Raw genomic sequence first — 27240 nt, 5'->3', positions numbered from 1 at the left:
GAATTAACTTACTTGTTGAACAACAAAAGATATGTCAGGGCGAGTAATAGTCAGGTAATTAAGGCTACCCACGAGTTGACGATACAATAAGGGATCAGGCAAGAGATCACCATCATCACGATGATATTTAACATTAACCTCAAGAGGAGTATCCACTGGATTAGCCGATTGTAGACCAGCCATAGAAATTAAATATGTGGCATACTTGTGTTGATGGAGGAATATGCCCTTGGATGTAGAATGAACCTCAAGACCAAGAAAGTAATGCAAATTACCAAGATCTTTCATATGAAACGATGCTTGTAATTGTTGTTTAAGACTTTGAATCGAAGCATGATCAGAACCAGTAATAATCATATCATCAACATACAGAAGAAGTAGGACAATTCCAGTAGAAGTTCTATGAATAAATAGAGAAGAATCATATTGACTCTGAGTAAAGGAGAATCCAAGTAGAGTTGAGCGGAATTTTTCATACCATGCTCTAGGCGCTTGTTTCAAACCATATAAGGAGCGTTTGAGCTTGCACACACCCTTAGATGACAAGAATAAACCTTGAGGAGGAGTCATATAAATATCTTCCGTCAGGTCACCATGAAGAAAAGCATTTTTCACATCCATTTGATGAAGAGATCACCCGTTAAAAGCAGCTATGGAGAGTATTGTACGAACAGATGTCATTTTGGCAATCGATGCAAATGTCTCATCATAATCAATTCCATATTCCTGCTTATTTCCTAAGGCAACCAATCGAGCCTTGAAACGATTAAGAGACCCATCAGAATTCAGTTTCACAGAATACACCCATTTGCAACCTATGGGTTTGATATCAGGGGGACAAGAGACAATATCCCATGTAAAATTCTCTTGAAGAGCCTGAAGTTCCTCATTCATTGCTTTTATCCAGCGCACGTCTTTAACAGCCTGTGCATAACAAGTAGGAATAGATATGCTAGACAGTGAGGCGGTTAGAGAAGTATGTGAGGAATCATACCTATCTGGTGAATATCTATCTGGTGCTTTAGATATTCGACTAGAACGTCGTTGTTTGACCGGTTCAGGATCAGGTGACAGATCTGTGCCGGGAGGGGCAGTGGGAACCTGTTTTCTGCGTTGTCTGACATATGTGATTCCTGGTTTGTAACGTTCTATAGATCGAGGCATAACAGAAAAATTAGGAAGAATAGCAATTTCATTTGTGACAGGAGAAAGAGAATGAAACATAAATTGATTATCAAAAAATGTAACATTCCTAGAAACTCGAAAGCGGTGATTAGACACATCATAACACACAAAACCCTTATGAGAGTTGCTATACCCCATAAATGCACATTGAATAGACTGTGCTCCAAGCTTATTTCGTTCAAACTGAGGTAAGTGAACAAAACACACACATCCAAAAGTATGTAAATAACTATAATCAGGCTGAGTTTTAAAAAGACGAAAGAAAGGAGAATCAAAATCAATAATCGTAGAAGGAAGACGATTGATCAAGAATACGGCTGTGAAAAGAGCCTCTACCCAAAATCGGGATGGCACAGAAGCTTGAAGAAGTAAAGTGCGTGTTACATCAAGCAAATGACGATTCTTTCGCTCTGCCATCCCGTTTTGTTGGGGGGTATTGGGACAAGATCGTTGAGATAAGATCCCTTTTTGTTGAAGGTACTCCTGAAACTCATGAGACATATACTCACCTCCAGAGTCAGATCGAAAAATTTTCACACTTGCTTGAAATTGAGTTTCAACATATGTCAAAAACTTCTGAAACATAGAAAACACTTCAGACTTAGATCGAAGAAAATATATCCAAGTAAAACGACTGTAGTCATCAATAAATGTGACAAAATATTTATAGTGAGCATGAGATGGTGCAGGAGACATTCCCCACACATCACTATGAATTATCTCCAAACAAGTGGAGGCACGATGAACACCTAATGGAAAAGGAAGTGTTTTACTTTTAGCCAATTTGCAAACAGAACATGAAATAGAAGCAGTACAAACATGTTTATTTCCCAACAAACCAGTTTTAAATAAATGAGACAAAACAACAGAATTTGGATGGCCCAATTTTCTATGTCAATCCTCATAAGAGTTCAAAACACTATTACTAACAAAAGATAAATGACTAGAGCTAAACTGGAGCGAAAACAATCTTCCCACTTTAGGCCCATTCGCGATCACCTTCCCGACACCTGCTCCTGCATAAGACAACCAGCACGAGAAAAATTAGCATTATAATTGTTATCCACCAATTGACCAACTGACAATAAGTTGGAAGCCAGTCCGGGTGATACAAGCACGTCACGAAAGTTAGAGTTCATGTCACCAACATCAGTGATAGTGAGTTTATTACCATCAGCAATTTGAATTTGCTTATTGTCATTATAAGAATGTAAATTGTGCAAGTATTCAGAGGAGCCCGTCATGTGATTGGATGCGCCAGAATCAAGAAACCACGGTTGAGAAACATTAGAAGACTTACCCTGAATTCCCAAGGCTGAAAGAGCATAATGTACCATTTGTTGAATCATTTCAGATTGTACAACCCCACCATTAGATGCACCAGTACTGAGAGGAGCAACTGTAGAGTTGGTAGTGGCATGGAATGCTTGGGCTGGACGTTGTGTTGGTCGGGGAGGACGCGTGGGACAGTCAGAGATGATATGACCCTGTTGTTTGCAATAGTTGCAAAACTTCTTACTGCAGCTGCGAGCAATATGTCCAAATTGTTTGTAAGAAAAACATTGGACTTGTCGCATATCACGACCCTTTCCTCTGCTCTGAGCAGCATATGCAATTGCCACGGGTTCGAAACTAACAGCATCATGAGACATAGCTCCTTGAGTAATCAGACGTTGTTCTTCCCTGAGAAGTTCACCAACACAAGTATCCAAAGAAGGAACATGATTCCTATTTAGCAAAGCACCTTTGACAACCTCAAATTCTGAACGAAGTTTCATGAGAAATTGATCTCGTCCACTGGTGTTGTAAACTTCTTGAACAGCCGCGAGGGAGGTCTTGAGAACCTTAGCGTGTATAATAGTGGAGTGTTCTGTCCAGAGATTTAGAAAACCAAAGTAGTATTCTTGAATAGACAAGTCACCTTGTTTATAGTTGGCTATGTCTAGCTCTAACTGAAACCGTTTTGCCGAATTGTCCTGGTTATAAATGCGCTTCAAATAATTCCACATTTCTTGAGCAGTTGAAAAAGAGCGCAAATTATTGATCATCCGAGGATCAATACTGTTGAGAATCCAAGTGATGATTTGAGCATTTTTAGTTTCCCACACATCTAAAGCAGTTTTCTCCGTCGGTGCCTTAAAAACATCATCTAAGTGACTCCATAATCCCTTTCCTCTAACATACATCTTAAATTGAAATTCCCATGCCGAATAATTTTTGCCGGTAAAACGGACACAAAAATTATCTCTTTCTTTTTCGGAAGCCATCTAAGTTAGTATGCAACAAGATTCAACCTCACTAATTGATAAATTATTATAATAATAATTCTTATTATAATAATTATTATGATTATAATAATAATCCAGCAACAGTAAACAAACCAAATACTCCACGAACAGTATAATGTCCACAATCCACAAACAGTGCAACAAGAAGATAACCAAGATAATCTACAAGCCGAACAATCCACAATCCACAAACAAAGCAAATGCGATTTTGAAGAAGCGGCAGAATCAAAAGATAATCACGATCAAGAATCTCAAACCAAGAACATCCAAGAACAAAAAAATCAAAATTGCAATCGAAAAAAAAAACCAAACACGACCGAGAATCACGATATGGGAAAAGAATCGCAAAACAAACCGAAACCCTAACCCTAGAATCACGATGAAATCTCCGCGAAACAAATTCCACGTTGATCGATCAGAGACCAATAAACGATGAACAACAAAACTCGATCAGAACTAGAAAATCACAAGTTTGATCGCGAGGCTGATACCATGTCAGGAAAATAGGTTTGATACCTCTCTCATTATTATTTCGGGTATATATAGAGATTACAGGGTTATACAAGTAATTACACTAATTAATTACATTTAATGAGAACAAATCAATTTCTGATTTGTTTCCCTTATTCTAGGAACAAACCCTATGAATAAACTAATTCCTATTCACACTAATTTGTTTCCCTTATTCTAGGAACAAATCCTTAATCTATGAATAAACTAATTCCTATTCACAGTCATATCCCAAAATTTATCATCTCCTTTCCATTCTTCATCCAACCTTGGACTTAAGATTCATCTATACCCATTCATGCATATGCATCATGCATGCATATTAATACAAGCATCATAAATTCAAAATTGGTGGTTGATAAAAACTAGAGTTTTGTTTGAGGATTAGAGGATTGCTCATCATATGGAGTGCAAACCCTAATTTCATGCTCTCTTGGATCTTGATTCACGGAGTTCACATCATGACACTCACTTATGCATTCAAATCCTAATTCTTGACTTTACTACCCTTTGACCTCATGAGCTTTCATTTATACATCTGAAACCTTAATCCATTGGGAAGAGACCCTTGACCACTTGTTGTTGCCCCATCATATGTGATCTTGTGACTTGATCCTAAATCCTAACTCAGGAGGTGCACCGTGGTTTAGCCCTTGTGGATCTTGTTTGACCATCCACTCACTTGGGGATGGCCTCATGCCCTAATTCTTTCCTCCAGGCCTTGTTCTACTCATTACATTGTTTGTGCTTGCCTAAGCTGTGGTTATCCATTTGTTTTGCTTGCTTACTTATTCATGCATCCATGACCACATTATCATGTTGCTTCACATATAAGTTTGGTTTTGATTTCATCCATCTGGTTGTTTAGCTTACAATATTTGATTGTCATCTTGATCCATTCATGAATGACATTGCATTTCAAGTTTCATCACAAACATGATATTTTGGATTGTATCATTTTTGTTTAAGTTGATTTTTTGGTCAACCAATTGACCAAAGTCAACCAATTAACTTATGATTTTTCTAAATCTACCTTATCTTGCTTACGTACCATTTCCATATCATTTTAACAATAATCAATAATTAGGTTTTGTTTAGATAATAGCATTGACTATGTTTTTTTCCATTGATTTTGTTCTAACCAAATCATGAAGCACTATGGTTTTTAAAACATTTCATTTAATTCAATTTCTAATGCTCATATTCATGTATAGCAATATTAACATTTTAAAACTATTTCAATTGACATCTCAAAATCATTTAAATTCATTTCAAATTAATCAAGTTAACATTCCAAATCCATTTCAAATTAACCAAGTTAACATTCCAAATTCATTTCATATTAACCTTTAATTAACATTTCAATCTATTGCAAGTTAACCTTCAATTGACTTTCAAAAACCATTTGAAACAATTTCAATAACTTTGTAAATCCATTTCAATTAGCTTTTCAAAACCATTTCAAACTAAGCATTAAATCCATTAATTTTTATTAACATCCATTAACTTTTAATTAACATTTAGATCCATTCAAACAAACTTTTATTAACTTTTAAAAGCATTCTTCAAAACCAATTCAAATATAACTTTCAACACCAATTCAATATAACTTATAAATTCATTTAAAATCAATCTTCAACACCAATTCCAAATCAACTTTCACATCCATTCAAATGTTTTCCAATACAATTCATACACATTCAGAATTTCCATATAAAACAAGTCTTAAGCTTTAATCCAATAACATGTTCTACGCATGGCCCTCCAATTTCAACAGAACAATAGAACCCTGCAATTTTAGACAAAACACACTAATTAAAGTTCCTTCATTCAAAACTATTAAAAACATGAACCCACGACACAATTCTTGAACTCTGAGACGAAAAAAGCCCAAAGATGCGATCCGGAAACGCGAACATGATGCAAAGAACGTGAATCCAGAACGCGATGATGAAACTACTTGAAACGCCGCGCCATAATCCAGAACGCGATGATGTTGATGTTTGAGACGCGATGATCCATGAACACGATGTCGTTGTTGTTGCAGCTTTGGGCTTTTTGGATAAGCGTTTTTCAGCTTGGTGATTTTCTAAATTAGCATTGATCCATGCACATTGCATTGATGTTACTATTTCCAATTATCTCACATAAAAGAATTATCATATAACCAAATAGAACAAAAATACATGAGAAGAATGTAATAAGTATTAAAATGAAATATAGCTTATACATTAAGACTAATAGTTTAGAATTAAACTTTTTGACAGATTTATTTTTGTTTTTAATAAATACAAATTTTAAATTTATCAGATTATTAAATATTAAATTAATTGATATATTTTTTAAAATTGTTCATTGGTTAGATGTTAAACCATAGACCAATAATTTACACTAATTTAACCCGACTAACTCATATTAATTAAATTGCGTCATTCAATTGATTGCTATATACTTGTGAAATTAAATTAGATTTAAAAGAAATGGAATAATTTTTTTTATACTTTTTGTGTGAATGTAGAGGGCTGAAGCCCAAAACACTAATATGGAGGATTTCTCTTCAAGAAACTATCTATAAGGTCCTCATTGTACACAATAAGAATCTCCCTAAGACAAAAGTCTAAGTATTGCTTTGCTCCTTCTTTAGCCAACCCATATATGCATCTATTAGATTCACGATCAATGTGTATGCATTCATGGTTCTTGAATTTCCTTAGTTCCTGATGAATATGTCGCACCAACGATAATCCATGATTCTTCCTTTGATGGTCCAACGTAATAAGATCGTTAGCCTTTTTCGATTCCGTTTGAATGAGCAAATTTCTCCTGTTATTGATATTGTTGAACATCTTATTTCTTCTAAAATGTCCCATAATTCAGTAGTCAGAACTGAGCATCTACCAATGTTTTTCTTGAAACCATGAATCCAATTACCATTGTGATCAATGACCACTCCTCCACAACCAACCTTTTGGTTATTGAACACTGCCCTGTATGTATTGAGAGCCATCCAATTCTCTTTAGAAGGATTCCACCTTTTTATTCAAACAAACAAACTTTTTCTTTTATTGTATGTATGATGATATTCATGTTTACGTGGTAGTTTTGAACCCTTTGTTTGATATTTTGTACAATATCAATAGGCATAATAAATTGATCAGTGTGCATTATCATGTTCCTCAAATACCATATAACATGACAAGCTGTTGTCCGTAACTCATTCCAGTTTGTTTCGCTCAATTTTTGGTGCAAGTTAAGTTGGATCCAATCATGATCATTGGCATCGACGAACATATTCCAAAAAAAATTGTCCACCAGACGCAACCATATATACCTAACAATAGTGCAATCACGAAGCGCATGTGGCATGGTTTCATGGTTGCTCTCACATGTGGTGCAAATAGAGTTCGTGAGTTATTCTTAGTAGCAGTCCAAATATCATATGCAAACGCAATCATAAATTTATCGGTTGATGTGTCTCCTCAATTTCAATCATCCAAACCTAACTCAAAATTAGATGGGACAATAACATCAATTTTTTCCCAACATTTCCTACTAAAATAGAAGTCACAAGTTCACCCAATCCCACTCACCATTTTCCTTTGTGAGATCCTTCACTTTTTTATTCATATGGACCTGTATATTACTCTAATATGCTTAGTTAGGACACTTTTATGATGGACCCAACAATCTCTCCACAAACTAGTTCTTTCACCATTGCCCATGTTCCAAACAACATTGTTGTCGATTTCTTGACAATAGTTAATCAGACTCTTCAAAAGGCTCGAGTCATAAGATTTAGCTAATCATATTCCATCTCCATCATAATTTCTACCATACTTGCCTTAGATCACTCTGCAGCATAACATTTGCTAGCCTCTGTAGTATTTCCAACACAACTTAGCAAGACAAGCTTGGTTCATGATTTGAATTTTTCTCAAGCCAAATCCCCTTCCGTTTTGCTTCTAGCCAATTAGCACCACTCGATAGTATGAAGACTTTTCTTCTCATTCATATCACCCCAGATGAATTATCTTTTTGCTCTTTATATATCTTTCAAGCATCCCTGAGGCATTCTACTGCATGTCATGGAATATGTCACATATTTAACAAGTGTGACACAACCTTCCATAGATAAATGTTCCGTCCTCCACGTAGTTAACTTACTTAATTGCTTCGACTCTTTGATCTCTGCTGCATGAGACAATTCTTTCCTCGTTTTAGGCACCGTGTTAGTCAAGAATATGATGTTAGATTTAGCATAACTAATCTTTTGACCAGAGATACCACAAAATATTTCCATCATTTTTCTAACTATTTAGATTTGATGTAGAAGCTTTGGCAAAAAGAAACAGGTCGTCAGTGAACATTAGGTGCGAGATTTTTGGCCATCTCCTTCTAGCTTTTATACAATCCTACGTGCCTTTCTCTACTTCATCCAAGATCAAGTGGGTTAATTTTTCCATACAGAGAACGAATAAGAAGATAGAGATTAGGTCTCCTTGGCGAAGTCCTTTTTGGGTCTCAAAGTAACTATCTTTTTGACCCTGCCATAACACAACCATTTTAACAAAGGTGACTGACTCCATGATTACCTGATTGATCTTCTCAGGGAAGTCAATCTCGAGAAATACATTGTGTATGAAACTCAAGACCATCATGTCGTACACCTTTGCTAAGTCGATTTTCATCATAAAGTATCTATGTTTTCCTTTCAAATGGTTCGTACTATGAAGTACTTCTTGAGCAACGATGATGTTGTCTTGAATACTTCTTCCAACCATGAACCATGTTTGATACGAAGATACCATTTTATCAACCATTTTTTTGCAGCTTATGCAATGAATTTACTTAACAACTTGTATATTGTATTACACAATGCTATATGGCAAAGTTGTGTAACTAGCTGCAGATTGTTCACTTTGTGAATCAAACAAAGATCTGTTTGGCTGACCTCTATAATGTTCCTCAGATGCCTCTATAACTCTTTGACATAGTTGCCAACTTTATTACCTACCATGCTCCAAGAGTTTTGGAAAAATCCCGCAGGGAATCCATTAGAGCTCAGGGATTTCCATGGGACCATAACAAATAAGGCTTTATGATTCTCAACACAACTTAACTCTTCCTCAAGTTGCTCATTCATCTTCACTTCAAGCTTAGGGAACTTGCTTCTGGTGTTAGTCCACTCATCCACCTCCACATCAAATGTATAAATGTTTTGGTACCACTCTTTGAAAAGCTTTTTGATGGCACCCGACTTCTCAACCCAAACACCCGGTTCATTCTTTATGAGAATAATGGTTTTCCTTATTCTTCTTTAGATGGCTGAAAGATGATAAGCACGCATTTTCCTACCCCATCCGCCAACCACATCATTTTTTATCTTTGAAACTAAATTAATTCCTCTTGCTAAAGAGTTTTCTCTAACGCTTTATAAATATCTCTTTCAATCTTTTCTAGTCCCTTGTGCCCCTTTCCATTATGAAAATCCCTTTGAATTTATGCAAGCCTATTCATTAGGTGATTTTTCTCCCTTTGCACTCCTCTGACCATGACCATGTTCCGAAAATGAAAGTTATTTTAATGTTTTCCAAAATCTTCCGCAGACCATTATTATAATTTCAGGTCTAAAAGAGAGAACAAAAATTCTTAGAGTTAACATTATCACAATACCCTCCTAAAATTAACTCAAATTTCCTTTTATAAATACAAATTATAGATAAATATCTTTCTACTAATTAAACTTTAGAATACCTTTTTAATTAGTTAAAAAAGATAATTTTAGAGATGACATTATCACACTACCCTCCTAAAATTAACTCAAGTTTACTTTTATAAATAAAAATATAGATAACTATGATTTTTATTTTATTTTTAAATAACCACAAATTTCAAATTTAATATTGAAATAAAAATTAAAAAAAAACGAAAATAAGCACCTTTCCAAACAGATGCGTCATATCAACTAGCACATCCATTTATCCCTAAGAGGAGGTGCCAGCTCCCTTGGCGCATGCTTCTAAAGCATTGCGTGGAGGCGTCAGAGTTGTTGGCGCATGCATGTGTCTTTAGCACATGCGCCCATGCATCTGACGCATGCATATGCTTGTGTGTGTGGCGTCTACCTCTTTGGCACATGCATTTTCTGTTTCATCTATAAATACTCTCCGCATCTCCCATATTTTTTCACATATCTTCTTACCCTCCAACCCCATTTTCTTTCATTCTACTTCAATCTCCTTCAATATTTTGTTCTTTAACCATGTATGAATACATTCACAAGAGAAATGTCGGTGGTGAATGCTTTGATCTGTTATTCATATGCAATTAAATAGGGTAAACGATGTATGCACTGATCACACAATTCATCTACAAAGACAAGACAATGTAATGCAAATAATCCATGCAAAGATAAGATAATACAATGCATGCACCTGGAAGGAATCTCTACACACAAAGAATTTATGCCTAATACTAAAGCATGCGCCTACACACGCAAAGAATCTCGGCCCTAATAATCCAAGGCAGACACACATTCCAATGGCATATAAAGCAAGGCATGTGCCCAAGCATTAAGCGCCTCTTCCTTGCATGCATAAAAAGACATGCATGTGCCACTAGCCTTGGCGCATGTGAACATGCATGCGTCATAGCCTTAGACGCCTACACCCTTGTCACATACATGCACCCTATCCAATGCTCCACATGTTGCGTACATATTCAACCTCTACAAACTTTAGTCATCTATAAATATGACATCAACTCACAACACTCATCATCTGTGACACTTACAATTAACCTCTGCAACACTCCATCTTTACCACACTCAACCTCTCTAACACTCAACCTCTGCAACATTATGTCTCTATTAACTATGGATGATGAACATCTAAGAACAATCGACAATATCTCGACACTTGTATGTTATTACTTCTTCTCTGTTATTTCTTATATTTATTTCGTATATATTTCTTATCTATGTTTTTTTTATATATTACTTCTTCTTATTTCATTTCCTACTTATGTTTTATTAGGACCCAAAATGATTTTGATGTCGTGTACATGAATATGTACCCCACGGTCCTTCGATAGAACCATATATTCGAGGATACGGTTTTGGAAATCTCCTTAACATAGTCTCGTATTCGGTTGACTACAAAATTATTCTTGCTTTGTTGGAGAGATGGAGACCCGAGACCCACACATTTCACCTTCCTTTCGATGAGTGTAACGTCACACTTGAGGACGTCTACATGTTGTTGGATTTACGTATCGATGGTAAGACCGTGAATGATAGATTTAACCAGGATAACTTTATTTGCAATGAATTATTTGATGCCCTTTTGTGTGACGACCAAGTTGCGGGAGAGACATTCGGTCAAGCTAGGGGGCAAGGTATTAATTAAAGATATCTCAAACAATATTATTCGAGTATAACATTGACTGAAGAATCTACCGAGTACGAAAAAATAATTAAAGCTCGGTGTTATATTATGATTTTATTTGGTAATTTTTTATTTCCCGAAAGTACTAGTAATACGGTAAATATTATGTATTTACTATTGTTACGAAACATAAATAAGGTAAGCACATATAGTTAGGGTTCGATTGTTTTGGCCCATCTATATAGTGCGATGTATAAAAATGCCAAAAAAAAATATTTGTACTTATTATTCATGCGCATATTTGCTACAAGCATGAGGTTGATCAAGAATGTCGTCACTCGCCCCGGTAAACGAGAAGTCATTCATATTCTCATTTGCAACAAAGTAAGTTTAAAAATTTACCATGAGATTAATTAGACTTTATATTACAATTAATTGTAAATAATATTTTTCAATTATTTTTTATCTAGGTGATCAGTTAGAGGGATGAACTACTATAGGTGTCTAAAACACGGTATAGTAGTCTATCGCAATCTATTGGATCATATTGGACCAGACGATGTAATAATTCTACACAACTATATTTTGATTTCAAAATAATTATCAAATTATTTATCATCTAATCATGTCGTATTGTTGTACAGTTTATCTGAAGGCTATATTTGGGTCTTGATCATTATGTTAACCATGATGATGTTGCAGTTTGGACAACAAAAACACTAATTATCTGGTTCACTACTGTAGAGATGCACCAGATTGACCGGGTAAAACTGCAGTTCGGCATGCAACAACAAATTCCTGAACCTCCGACGTGTTTGGGAGATTGACATCAAAAAAGAGTCGATGCCCAATGGGATTATTCCGACTGGAGAAACTTCGCAAAAGAGATGTGTCGTCATTGGAGGAATCGACGACAACACATCTTGAACGAACCATTCATACAGGGTGTTAGACCAACTCAACAGTATGGTTTAGGTCGGTTCCAACGCAATAATTTGTGTCTGAGCCAAGGTATTTGATTGATCCACGCCAACTAGCTTCGTCATCATACGCCCACAACAAGTCCCCGTCCAACAACACTATCAAACCACCCAAACCCAACGACCAACCTCACACCATCAACCTACCACATACACCTAACAACTAAACACCCAACCTCGCAACCCATTCATGCCACAAACCCAACCTTAAAACCAAGAATCAAACCCTACCCACCAACAATCATACGCAGCCAACACAATAATCTATAACCCAGATGATTCATACAATTCAAACCATTGTAGTCCCCCACCAATGACCACCCAAACATCCCATCACCAAAACACCCAACCATTATTTAACTATAGTACATCCCATGAACCATTGCTTTGTTTCCAAAATGATTCAATGGCCCAATTCGGGCAACTATACCGTCCATAATTCACCTAACCACATCGACCAAACTACGACAACATGGACACCGAACCACATTGACCAAACTACGACAACATGGGCACCGAACTCAATTACGGAAGCATCGTTGGCCAGATCCCCCAAGCTATTGGGAACAAATGATGACACATCGATCAAATACCGCAAAACCTTCCACCAGACCTTCACACCAACCACCATTGGATCATCTCAGCACTCAAAGACCCCAAACATCTCAGAAAAATCGTGGGAGAGCTCGAATACAGACTAACACACCTGGATGTGGAACATAAGACGTTTCAATAAGGCCGCTCATTGAATTTTTGGTCAATTCCTTATAATTTTTATTACAATATAAATATTTTTTTCCAATATTTTTTTAATTATTTGCTAAATAAACATTTAAAATTAAAAAAAATAATTAAGGTGTATGCGCCATATGCATTGGCGCATAATGTATAAATACATGCGCCAACAACTCTTGCGCTTCCATGCAATGCTTTAGAAGTACTCCCTCCGGTCTCATATGTAAGCAAAAAAAAAAAAAGCTCACCCTTTAAGAAAGTGGCTATATATTCATTTAAGTAATGGAAAATATACATTTTTTCCATATTTACCCTTATTTATTAATTTAGAAATAAATTAATATTTTTATTATAACCATTTAATGGTTAGTCATTTAGTGGTTATATATTCCACTTACTCTTACTAAAATTTCCTGTAGAAATTTGTCCCGCCTAAAAACAACACTTCTTAGTCCATTTACTGTATTCTCCACCTGCCTAAATTTCCATGGTCCCGCCCTGTAGAAATTTAACATTTTCATAGTGAGTTCTATAAATACTAAAGCTTTTGGTTCTCATTTTCATAGCCAAAAATTTACATTTCCTGTATCATTATCTTTTGGTTCTCATAAAAATGCCTCTTAATATTGATCTAAATACTCCACTTCCTGTATCTGTATCATTATCTTTTGGAAGTGTAAAAAGTGGAGTTATTATAGGAATAAACATGAATATTGAAAAACTAAATTTGAGGGTAAAATTGGAATGGTATATTTAATTGTAACCATTGTAATTAATTTTTGCTTATATTTGAGACTCCAATTTTTTTTTTTTTTTGCTTACATATGAGACCGGAGGGAGTATGCGCAAAGGGAGTTGTTGCCTCCTCTTAATGTTAAATAGATGCCCCATTTGATCAGACGCATCTATTTGAAAAAGTGATTATTTTCGTACTTTTTTTTATTAAAATTGTTATTTCAGTATTAAATTTGAAAATTATTGTTATTTAAAAAAAATTGATAACTATCTTATTCTACACTGTTTCATACAAAAAAAATGCTAATATTGATGAAAAATGATGTTCTAAAATATAATAGTGAAAAGCGAAATATTATAATTAATATAATTTTAAAAAATAAAATATAATTTTTTTTTAAAATTAAATGATATTGATGTAAAATTGTGTGATTATAAAACCTCGTAATTGTATTAACCAATCTTTTACATTATATTAATCAACTTTGATGACTTTTCAAAATTATTTTAGACACATATATATTTATTAACGAATTTTATAATTTTATTAATCAAGTTTTTATTTTTTATTAATCAATTTTAATGTATTATTAAAAATTATTTTTAATATCTGAATATTATTAATCAACTTTATTACTTTATTAATTAATTTTTTATATTTTATTGTATCAATTTTATTTTACTATTTTAAAAATATTGTTCACTCTTACTGTTTATCAATATTGTTCGTATACTCTTCACGCGCTATTCAGAATTTTTTTTAATTTTAAAAAAATTACTTCCATATAAATACGATAAACCGAGTATAATATATATATATATATATATATATATATATATATATATATATATATATATATATATATATATATATATATATATATATATATTTGATGTAAGAAATGGTGTAAGAATATGCAACTTTATTTATATCATTAATAATATTTTTTGAAAATTAATAACAATTATCTCTTTTTAGTATAAAAAGAATTGGTTAATTAGTTTTTAAATTTTTACAGAGTAACTTTTTTGACAGAGTTTTGATTTGTAATAATGAGAGAGCATAGAAAAATTCCCAATATCAAAAGAATTAAACCCAAAAAACAGTGTCTTATCTTTCAAAGAAAAGTTTCCGTCTGAAAAAAAACCCAAATAAACCGGTTGGTAGGTTGACGAAGAAAGCGTGAGGCAAAGTTTGGAAGGTAAGCGCGTGACAACGATCATCGATTCATTTCTCATCTTCATCGTTCTCGTTTTATTTATCTTTTTTTTATTCCAATTTTGTCCTTTCCTTTTTCATCATTTCTCAGTTATGCCCTCATATTCTGCGATGGCGCACTTGAAGTTGAAGTCGTAGCTTTTTTCTTTTTCCAATTGCGATTTTCAATTTCCCAAACCTTTTAGGGTTTAATGGAACCTCGAATTGGGAATAAGTTCCGTCTTGGTCGGAAAATTGGTAGCGGATCTTTCGGAGAGATCTATCTAGGTGCGTTTTGATTATAATCGTTTGATTATTTTTGCAATTTTACGAATTTGTGTGTATTTTACGTTTGTTCAATTTGTTGATTTGATGCAGGAACCAATATTCAGACGAATGAAGAGGTTGCGGTTAAGCTTGTGAGTACTTACAAACCCTAATTTGGATAATGAAACCAAAAAAATGTTAACTTTGTGAATAATTCATAACAATTTTGATGAAATTAGTGATGTTGAATTGAAGCAATTCATTCCATACAAAATAGTTGTAAAGGCAATATGTGATATTGAAGTTCTATTGGAGTGCTTTCAATACTGAACTTTTTTTGTGTGTGCATAGCTACGCTGAAAAATTGAAGTTATTAATTTGATTTTGTTTTGTTTGATTCAGGAAAATGCCAAAACCAAGCACCCACAATTGTTGTATGAATCAAAGCTGTATAAATTACTGCAAGGAGGAAGTAAACTCCCATCTTGATGAATTTGTGTATTTTGGAACTCTTTGTTTATTATTATCTTCTTATTACTCACTTGGCTTAAATGTTTTTGGTTGGCTATCTTTAATTTGGAAGCTGGAATACCAAACGCGAAATGGTCCGGTGTCGAAGGAGAGTACAATGTCCTTGTGATGGATTTACTTGGTCCTAGTCTTGAGGATTTATTCAATTTTTGTAATAGGAAATTGTCCCTCAAAACTGTTCTCATGCTTGCTGATCAAATGGTAGGTTTTCCTGTATTGCATAAGCTTGTAATTGAAATTGACCTGTTTTCTTATGATATCTTAATCCGAATCTTTTTCTAGATAAATCGAGTCGAATATGTTCATATGAAGTCATTTTTACACCGGGACATCAAGCCAGACAATTTCCTCATGGGTTTAGGGAGGCGTGCAAATCAAGTACTTGTTTAATTCTTGATTTTTAAGCTCTTCTCTCAAAATTTATGATCATCTCTGATGCTTAATAATATGTATTCATTTCATCTTTGTCTCTTTTGTAGGTGTACGTCATTGACTTTGGTCTTGCTAAGAAATTCAGAGACAGTAATAATCAGCATATTCCCTACAGGTACTTTTATGCCATCTTTAGTTTTCTGATTATATTCAGCATGCTTGCACCGTTCAACTTCCAACAATAAAATCCTATAACTGGATGTTATGCTATTCTTGATTATTCGTGTGAATAACTGACTACTACTATTTAGTAGGTGGGGAGAGTTTTCTTGTAAGTTGTAATAGAAATAAGAGCTTAAAAATGAACTTCGCTGAAACATGTGAAACTAGTTTTGCTTTGCGCTGGAAATTTTCATGGTTTGCATTCCCTACATCGATTATACTTTCTACAATTTGACTTGTTTGTGTTTCTATAATCATTGCATGACTAGTTACACCAATTCTTTAAGTAATTTGTCCATGATGAATGTTTTGTTAGCCTTTGTTTGAACCAAGATCCATTGCTGCCATGTACACACACAACAACTTTTTCTAATGTGTGAAACTAACCAATTCAATCCTTGAGTCCTATAATAATATTATTGTGGGAGTCATGTATAGTTTTTTTAGGTAATTTGGACATCCATATCATAGGTTTGCAATCAAATAATAATAGATGTTTACTCACATTTTAAATGGTAAAATCAAGCAGTTCAATTAAGTATCAGTTAGTTTTTGTGTTCTGTGAAATTTTGTAGATTTCATTTACTTTATGAGAGCTTTTAACTCAGTGATTAGATCAATAAAACTCATGAATAAAGAAGTTATTAAAAGCTGAATGTATGCCAACAATTAAGATTATTTCAAGATCAAGTTAGCACTTAACTTATGTTACTCTAAGAGTTCAAGGAAATATACGTGTGTTTTCCGTGAATTTGACTTTCTTGTAATCCTTGCAGAGAGAATAAGAATTTGACGGGAACTGCTAGGTATGCCAGTATGAATACTCATCTTGGAATTGGTATGCTCTCATAATCTCACTTGATCAATACCATTTCTCATTGACATTGATTTTGACCTGAAAACTTCATTTTTGTGCTTTAATAGAACAAAGCCGCAGAGATGATTTAGAGTCACTTGGATATGTTCTTATGTATTTTTTAAGAGGAAGGTATTTAGTCTCCCACCTTTATTTTTTGACCTTTCGTGTATATCTTTTAATTGCCTAGTATTTCTTATTTGCCATTTCTGCAGTCTGCCTTGGCAGGGGTTGAAAGCCGGTACTAAGAAGCAGAAGTATGAGAGAATCAGTGAGAAGAAAGTTTCTACTTCGATTGAGGTATGATTCAATGATAAAACAGTAATTTATTTCATATAATGTATGTCCGTTATATGTATTTAAACTCATAGTTGATTGTGGATTGCTTTTTCGCTAGTCTCTCTGTCGTGGCTATCCCTCAGAATTTGCATCATACTTCCATTATTGTCGGTCACTGAGGTTTGATGATAAACCAGATTATGCTTATCTGAAAAGACTTTTGCGTGATCTATTCATCCGTGAAGGTTTGAGCCTTGTTTTCATATTTATATTTTATTTTTGAAATGCACTATAGTCATTGAAAACAATGTTTTAAGGTCTAGACGGGATATGTTTTAATGTCATTTTTTGGTTGTTTTTCTCACCTTGTTGCTCCAGGATTCCAGTTTGATTATGTCTTCGATTGGACCATTTTGAAATATCAGCAATCTCAAATTTCCACTCCTCCTTCCCGTGGTATTGTAAGTGATGGTGTGCTATCTCATTACGATAGCTGTTTGTTTGTTAAGATTAGGTTACTTAGTTTTCAGTGGAAGTGACAATCCGACATTTGCAGGGTCTCGCCGCCGGACCAAGTTCTGGTCTGCCACTAGCTTCTGCAAATAACGATGGACAGTCAGGTATCCTTGTTCATTTAGCTTCACATCCCTGATATACGAAGTTTCTATTTTGATTGAGCTGGTTACAGACTGATTGTTAAGAGTGTAGTTTATCATTCAATAACTTGTTAATTATTATAATACCCTCCACATATATTGTCATTTGGCTCCTCCTGCAATCCTTTTGATTTGTTACCAGTCCATTTTTTAATTTTTTAATGTGATCCCTTCTGTGTAGGTGGAAAAGATGGTAGACATATTGGATGGTCTTCAACTGATCCCACTCGTAGGAGAAACTCTGGACCCATTGCCATTGATGGAATCGTATCTAGAGAGAAAGCCCCGGTTACAAATGATTTAACTGGATCTAAAGATGCTATGGTGCGTGTTTTTATATCTGGGCTGGTTTTTGCATGTGAAATCATTATATTAGTTGCAGAAGTCAAATGATGGTTGCTTTATGCGTAATTTCTAGAATTCTTAAATTAGCATTATTTTTCCTCTCAAACCTTTTCTGATTAAGGAAATGAATATTGGATTGTTTTATAAAAAGAAAGCATATGAATACTGTTTACGCCAATGTTGTAAGACATGAGATCCTAAGTCAGATCAGAAGGCCAGTGAATGATCATAAACGAGGACTGTAACATAACTAGTAAGATCCTACCGAATAGCAAAATTGTAATTGTACACACACAAGCATAAAGATTATATACATGAACAAAATAACGTATAAATCACGACTAAGTTAATTAAAAATTAATAACCATCATTGCATATGTTCATCACAACCAAGTCCATAATAAATAACTCGAGACATAATCCGTAGAAACTAGTCTGGGCCCGTGAAAGAGTTACAGGGGAAGCTATCTCATGGAGGAAGCGAGAATGGTGGATGAGGGAGGAGAAATTTTCATTGCAAGCAGGGGTGAGAACAGCGTGGATTAGTGTTTCTGTTTGCAGAGGAAAATCGAACAAGTGCGAGATTTGTTGGAATTAAAAAGATGTTATTTCCTCACAAAACCCGACCCAGTTCAGCAAGGCCTAATGTAAAATGGGTGGTTCAGCACGGAATCATATCAAACTCACAATCTTGACCATGAAACAGGGTGCCAGCGATCTTGCTTGAATCACAGCATGATTCCCTGGCTGTTGATCGGACAATCCTACAACTTGATACTCATCTTGACTATTTTGGTTTAACCTTTAATCAAGTAAAAATTGAAGTTTTGTTTTGTTGCATCTTGTTTCTTTTGGAATTGAAGTTTTGTTTTGTTGCATCTTGTTTCTTTTGGTCATGACTGGATTTCAAAATATTGGCTGTATCAATTGTGTTTATTATATACACAGCCGAGGCATAAGATAAGCAGCAATTGTAAATATTTTTCAAAACGCCGCATTTTGTTAACATGCTATGTACTGTTTCAAAACTTCCTTGGACTCATACTATGAGTTTAATGGTGTGAGTATTGTTGTACAGTGCACACTATTATCAGCAAAAAGAAGATTATAAATCCATGTGTAGTATAGTTATCATATAAGATATATCCCACTGGTTAAGTTTATATGAGGTTATCTGTTTATACGGCAATTAGATTTCACATTACTCATTAACGTTTGTGTTTCTGCATGATTTATGCAGTTGCCAAGTTCGAATTTCTTTCGGTCAAGTGGATCTGCAAGGCAAAATGCCATCTTAAACAGCAGCCGTGATGCAGTTGTTGACAGTGAGACCGAGCCCTCCTCCCGTCCTCTCACGCAGGACCCAAGTCAAGGAGCAACCCGTAAAAGCTCTGGTGCTCAAAGAAGTTCACATATCATGTCATCTGAGCACAACCGAGTATCATCTGGAAGAAACACATCATCAAACATAAAGAATTTGGATTCAACTCTCAGAGGTATCGAGAGTCTGCATTTAAACGATGAGAGGGCACAGTATTAGCAGCTGCTACTCTCGGATCACCTTTCTTCCTTGTAAATTCTGAAAGGTTTTATACTCATTTTCACAAACTGGGGAGTGGAGTGTTGTCTGTGCATTTTGCTGAGAAAAAGCTGCCACCAACAAATTGGGAGTCTTCCTATAAGCATACAATAAAGATACCTCGTTTTGGTGGTTTCCCAACAAAACTAGCCTCGTACAAGGCTTCTCTGTTCATACAGTGTGTTACACAGACTGATATTTTTGGCAACCTTTACTATCATTTGTTTTCTTTGATATTTTTAGCCTTGGGGGATAAATATAAAGCATATCATTGTGAAATACAAATAGGAGGATTGTGATGCAAATCACAAATTAATAGCGATGTCTGACTTTTATTTACGAGAGAGAGTGCGCTTAGAATGTCTTTACAACGTGCACATAATTACAACATATACAACACACTACCGATACGAGAACCCCGACTGTGTTTTTGCAAGCTACAAACCTAATAAAGTTCTGTTTGGAAACTACTCCATCCATTTCAAAACGAAACTATATTTTAGTGCCAAAAAATTATTTAATTTTATTAATGTAATATTATTTTGTTTAAATTGTATCATAAAATTATTGTGGATTTCCTCTTATGTTATTATGCTATTTTTATGTTGTTGGAAATTGACTGTATCACCTGTGTTTATGACATGACATGGTACGGGGTCATGTTTAAAAATTTAAATGAAAGATTGAAATTGCTGCTTAGATTTTAGAGATGAATCTCCGGAGTTAGCATGCATAGTTCATCAAATGAGTGTCACTTTATATTAATACTAAAAAAATATTTTGGAGATGCATTTTCGGGTGATTCTAACAAACATATAGTCAGCTGATCTCTCTAGTGGATATTTCAGAGATACGTCTTTGTAGGGTTGAAGCGGGATTTTGAAATGTATGTGACCTTTTGTATGTCTGATTTTTTTGGAGATGTATCTCCGGAATGATTTGATAAAACACGGAACTGCATGATCACACAACCATACTTGTTTTCCACTCCAAATCCTTATAAAAAATCATTTCATTCTCAATTCATATTTTTACTCCAAATCTTCAATCTTGTGTTTCATCACATTAAAGGGAACAACAAAAGTTGAAATTTCCGATAAATATCATTTATTTCAAGTCTCATCCCTCACATTAGTCTTGTTTTCAGTCTAAAAAATATGCGTTTATTTCAAAGATACATTTTCGGAACGAGTATGAACTCATTAGGAAATGTATTTTCGGTATCTATTTGGGTTCATTTTTTCCACTTTGTTTACAGAATTTGCACTTATTGAGTGTTTTGTTGTAATTGTTTCCATTAGATATGATGCACCTCGGTGTTTTTCCCAAACATGTCGTATCTTCCGATGCAAAATGTGTTGTTGTGAACACAGTTGATATTAGCAACCAATTTTAAAAGGAGCAAGAGTTTGAATTTCGTGATCACATGTTTCAATAGATTCGTATGGAGTTGGAGGTCTCCAACTGAGATTTAGTGTGGTAACCAGAAGGTCTGATAATGGTTTGTATGGAAGATGTGCATTTATGACAAATAATGTGAAAGAAGTGGGGAATATATATCTCCTATTCAGAATTTTAAACGAGATGACACTAATTCAAGAAAATATGAGTGTCCCTTTAAGTTGCATGGTTATATGTTGACAAATAAGAAATGGAGATTTAATGTCATATGTGGTTTACATAAGCATGACTTGTGTAGTTAGTCGGACATTCAATTGTGTGCCGTCTCATGCAAAAAGAGAAAGAATGTGTTGTAGACATGACATTGAATTTGATTCAACAGAAAAATATACTTGCAACTTTGAAAAGTAAAATATCAGAAAATATATCAAATATCAAGTAAGTGTACAATATTTGATACCAAACTAACATGGCACTGAGGGGGGATAAAACTGAAATGCAACAACTTTTAGAACTATTGGATGATAACAGTTATGTGTCTAGGTACCGAATGTGCGAGGATGTAATAACTGTTAGATATATATTTTGGACTCATCCTGATTCTATGAAGTTGTTCAACACGTTTCATGTTGTGTTCGTAATTGATTCAACGTACAAGACCAACAAGTACAGACTTCTATCTATTATTGGAGATGACTGGTATTACCTATATCGAGAAGACCTATTATGTCGGGTTTTCATTTCTATAGAGCGAAAAAGAAGAGAATGTTACTTTGGCCTTAAAGGCGTGTCGATTTCAAGACCGGTCGAAGATATTATGAAGCGTCCACTTAAATATTGAAATATAATGTTTCATTTTATGTTGAAATCACCTATGTAGTGCTTATTTTATGTTATGAATTGTCATTCTATTTTATCAAATTACAAGTTTCAGGTTTCTGCTTCTGATTCTATCACACATGTATTCCAGAGATGCATCTACGAATATGTTCTGGAGATGCATCTCCGGATTAAAAAAACTCAACTAATAGGACGTCACTTGGAATGATCTAGATTATGTGTGTATTGGATGCGTCCGAAGATGCATCTTCAAAATCTAAAGACATCTTAATATTTTTACGTGATGCGTAAGTAATATATAAGATCCATTAAGAAATTCATTTTATTTAATATAGATGTCTCGGTAATTGTGTGTGGATTTTTGCTGATTTATTTATCACTAGCAAATTAGCACAACATGAGCAAAGCCGCTCCAAAACAATGTAGAATCAAATCACATGGATACAAACATTCTATTACACATGTCAGAATAAGACAAGCAAAATACTACTCCTACATGATATAAAAAAATTGACTTCAAAACCTCTAACATCTTTAATGGCAGTCACAAACAAGCAGCACACAAACAAGAGTGATCATTAACCAATGAGACAATGATTTTCCAGCAAGAACCCGCCATATCACTTCGGTAAAATTCTAAAAATACCTTTAGAATTTTGAATTTTAAAATTTTAATGCTTTAAATACATATCAAATTCTCTTTGAAACACTCCAAAATAAGTGTTCAAAATTTTGAATTTTAAAATTCAAATTAGTAAGTTACGAAGATTGAACTCATGACGTGCCTATACATATCATAGCTATGTCCAATCTCAGAACCATGCAAACACACATTCAAATAGAATGGATTTAAGTGTTCAAAATTCCAACGTAAATTGGAATCTAGAAGCTTCTGTTTAAGTATTTACGCCCAGACCTTTCTCAATCCATTCTCTTTTCATTTTAGCAAACAAAGCTCGTAAGCATACTATTGTTCCAACATTTTTCAAGTTTTCTCAGAACTTCCACTCCATTGCATTAAAGCATAAAATATCTATGAAATTCTACTCCATTACACTACAATCAATCCAAGATCAAACAAACCAAATATTTGGTAAGTTACTCATTTCCTTTTTATTTATTTATTTGACATGCATGTGTTACTTAAATAGTTTATGAAGGTTCAGGAAACACAAGAATTTGGGGGATTGATTTGGGTTCCAGATATGACATATTTTTGTGATCCAAAGACAATAACAACAATGATAAAAATGACAAGGTGATTTTAACCTGGTTCACCGTTAACTAGGTTAGTCCAGTCCACTCGTCAGAGTGATTTTGCCTTCTCAACAAGATTTAATTCAATAATCAAACTGATAACAATCTCAAAGACTACTCGTCAATGACTTCTCAAGGATTATGACTAAGCTCAGTCCCTTAAGAAATTACAACTCAAAGACTATATGTCAATGACTTCTTTAGGCTACAGACTAAAACCTAATCCCTCAAGGAATTTAACAACTGTTAAATACAAAGGTTTGTGTTTACAATATTGCTTCTAAAATAAGCATATACACAAAGTGATAAACAAACTATACACTTAAGAATATATGAAATTGAGTGCTAAGTGTTTTTATCTAGTTTCTCTTTCTTGATATTGATTTTCTCTATTGAAATTCTCTTAGCATTCATATACATGTTTCATCAATAAAGTTCGTCGATTTGTTCGTAGTTTCTCGACATTATTTGTCCTCTTTATATAGATGATGAATAATATCGTTGGAGGATAGAATTGGAAACTTCTTCAATTCCACAACTGTAATAGTGATACGAGGTTGAACAAAAAATCGTGGATAGTGGAGAGAAAATCTTTGATATCTATTTGCTTGTACAATCCTTGGGAATATCAATGTATTTGTCCTTTTCATTTTGCCGCTCAAATTTTATTATCCTCTAAAGTATTCATTCAATCATTTTCTCCAAATCATTGGCTTCATATATGAGATGTTTTGAAGTTTGATCACAATTCAGAGGTGTTAGGATAAACTTCAGAGTCTAATGAAAATTAGGCTTAAATTTATCAAAGTAATTCTGGATTGTTTACTTTAGAAGCGTTGACTAAGATATCCATAGTTGAATTTAATTGAACATTGCTTCGTAATCGAACTTTGGTTTAGAATCTGATAATGTCTAGAGTCCATAGTCTATTTTGTTCAGAGTCCATAGTCTCTCTTAGGGGTGTTCGCGGTGCGGTTTGAGCGGTTTTGACGATAAAAATCACCCGAACCGCAAAAGGAAAAAACTTGTGGTTCAGTTTGGTTCGATTAGCTTTTAGAAATAAAACCAAACTAAACCAATGCGGTTTGGATTGGCTCAGTTGGTTCGGTTTTTGACAATATTTTTATTTAACCATACGTATACTTATAGATTAGGGGTCTTCAAAACCAAACCAACCCAATAGAAAACCGCAAACCAAATCAAACCAAACTAAATCAAAATCGCAAAAAACCGCATTTGGTTCAGATGCGTTTGGGTCATTTTTTTAACAAAACCGCACGGTTTGGTTTGGTTTGCGGTTTGTATTTTGCAAACCGAACTAAACCAAACCAAACCGCATTATGTTACGACCCAAACTTCATTATCCAACATCCAATCCAAAACTTAAACCTAGTATGCCTTAACCTAACAATTACAAACGATTTTCTCTTACTCGCACTTAGGGTTTCAATTTCAACCTTCTTAAATCTCTCATAGTAGTATCCCACATTCTCCTCGTCTTCTTTGCCATGTACATTTCACATTTTCTACTCTAATATGTCCTCTCTTGTGTTCTTTCTTTTTCATCTTTTATATTACTGTTTTCTCTCCCAATTACATTTTTATCGCACATTTCTTCTCAATCTCGCATCTCTTATGTTCTTTTTTTCTACTTCTCTAATATCTCATCTCATATGTTTTTTTTATGTTTTATTATAATGTCTTTGATATTTTTTATGCTACTATTTATATATATATTTTTTATTTCATTTTTTTCTAATCTAATTTTTTGTATATTGAATGAGAAGTTTTGGTCTAAATATGATGAGTTTTGATGTTATTTAGTAATGTATGAATGACTAAATACAAAGTTATGTTGTTTTCTATAGGTGTATGTATGGCTAAATAAAAATATTGTATAAAACCGAACCAACCGAACCAATCCAAACTGCATTGGTTTGGTTTGATTTTATTTCTAAAAGTCAACCGAACCAAACCGAACCGTATGCTTTTTTCTCTTGAGTTTCAGACGATTTTTATCGTCAAAACCGCCCTAACCGCACCGTGAACACCCCTATTATAAATAACAACATAACTTTGTGTTTAGTCTTTCATACATTACTAAATAACATCAAAACTCACCGTATTTAGACAAAAACTTCTCATTCAATATACAAAAATTTAGATTGGAAAAAAGTGGAATAAAAAATATATATAAAATACTAGCATAGAATAATATCAAAGACATTATAATAAAATATAAAAAAACATATGAGATGAGAGATTAGAGAAGATGAAAAAAAAACATAAGAGATGCGAGATTGAGAAGAAAGGTGCGATAAAAATGTAATTGGAAGAGAAAACAGTAATATAAAAGATGAAAAAGAAAGAACATAAGAGAGGACATATTAGAGTAGAAAAGGTGAAATGTACATGGCAAAAATGACGAGAAGAATACGCAGTACTACTAGGAGAGATTTAAGAAGGTTGAAATTGAAACCCTAAGTGTGAGTAAGAGAAAATCGTTTGTAATTGTAAGGTTAAGGAATACTAGGTTTGAGTTTTGGATTAGATGTGGGATAAGTGAAGTTTAGGTTGTAACATAATGCGATTTGGTTTGGTTTAGTTCGCTTTGCAAAATACAAACCGCAAACATAACCAAACCGTGCGATTGTGTTAAAAAATGGCCCAAACGCATCCGAACCAAATGCGATTTTTTACGGTTTCAGTTTGGTTTGGTTTGCGGTTTTCTATTGGGTTGGTTTAGTTTTGAACACCCCTAGTATCTCTGTCCAGGGTCCAGAGTCTTTCTATCTAGATTCTTTCTATTCAGAGTCTAGAGTATGTTTTGTTAAGCTTTACTCAACGTATGGCTTGTACAAAGTCTGCTTTATCCAGCATCTGACTTGTTCATATTCTGTACTCTTAATAAATTATTAGAGTACAAAAATTGTTCTTTATACATTGTTATCATCAAAACTTAATGATTGTAGATGTAAAATCAAACTTGTTCCAACAATTTATAGATATGATACATTATGGTTAAATGTAAAAGATAGGTCATATTTGTTTGTCCTTCCTTGCTTTGAAATTTTGAACATTTGAGCTTAAGGTTCGTGCACACTTTATTTCTGCTTCATATTTGCTAGTTTCATCCAGTTCAGATTTTGAAATCCAGGTTTAGTTCGGCTGATAAATTTTGATTTACCTATTTTTTTATTTTTGATTTGGTTTACCAATACTTACTTTGGTTATGATATAATTTTTTGTTTGATTATGAAAAAAAAAGCCTGACAACCAATAAAAATTGAGACATGGTAGATGGGCCTAACATGCTTCAGTTTGCAGGGAGAACTTTAGACCCTCATGATCTGCAGTTAGAGAAACTTAATTTGATGTTGAAGCATCAGCTTCTTGGGTTCATTTGTCTCAAACATCGTATTTTTGGATTCATATGTCTCATGCTGCCCTAGAAGCCCATGTTGCCCCAGATGCTTCCATGCCTGATGGTTTTTCAGAAGGTCCCTCAGACCTTTCGCTATGTCCTCTGTATCTAAACCATGTTGTTAGACACATGTGAGAGGGGGTGGTAGCATAAATATTGGAAATGCGTGTGTTATAATATTTAAACAATTGTGTC

At 34.1% G+C, this 27240-nt stretch overlaps 1 protein-coding gene across 1 annotated transcript; it reads left to right on the top strand.

Moving 5' to 3' along the window:
• Window positions 1–14852: 14852 nt before the first annotated feature.
• Window positions 14853–20445, top strand: LOC127076351 (casein kinase 1-like protein 2). Its single transcript, XM_051017974.1, has 15 exons — window positions 14853–15020; window positions 15129–15304; window positions 15395–15435; window positions 15686–15755; window positions 15867–16015; window positions 16097–16192; window positions 16294–16361; window positions 17185–17246; window positions 17333–17396; window positions 17480–17564; window positions 17662–17788; window positions 17922–18004; window positions 18100–18163; window positions 18381–18523; window positions 19785–20445. The coding sequence occupies exons 2-15, from the start codon at window positions 15229–15231 to the stop codon at window positions 20082–20084; spliced, it is 1428 nt and encodes a 475-aa protein (XP_050873931.1). The 5' UTR covers window positions 14853–15020; window positions 15129–15228; the 3' UTR covers window positions 20085–20445.
• The last annotated feature ends 6795 nt before the right edge of the window (window positions 20446–27240 follow it).

This window comes from Lathyrus oleraceus, chromosome 4 (genome assembly GCF_024323335.1).
Source record: "Lathyrus oleraceus cultivar Zhongwan6 chromosome 4, CAAS_Psat_ZW6_1.0, whole genome shotgun sequence".
Classification (NCBI taxonomy): Eukaryota; Viridiplantae; Streptophyta; class Magnoliopsida; order Fabales; family Fabaceae; genus Lathyrus; species Lathyrus oleraceus.
This window is presented reverse-complemented; position numbering and strand designations above follow the sequence as displayed.

Coding starts and splice junctions, on each gene's coding strand:
- LOC127076351 (XM_051017974.1), top strand. CDS start 15,229: ATGGAACCTCGAATTGGGAATAAGTTCCGTCTTGGTCGGAAAATTGGT. Junction 15,436..15,685: donor AAGAGGTTGCGGTTAAGCTT/GTGAGTACTTAC, acceptor TGTTTGATTCAG/GAAAATGCCAAAACCAAGCA. Junction 18,164..18,380: donor AAATAACGATGGACAGTCAG/GTATCCTTGTTC, acceptor CCTTCTGTGTAG/GTGGAAAAGATGGTAGACAT.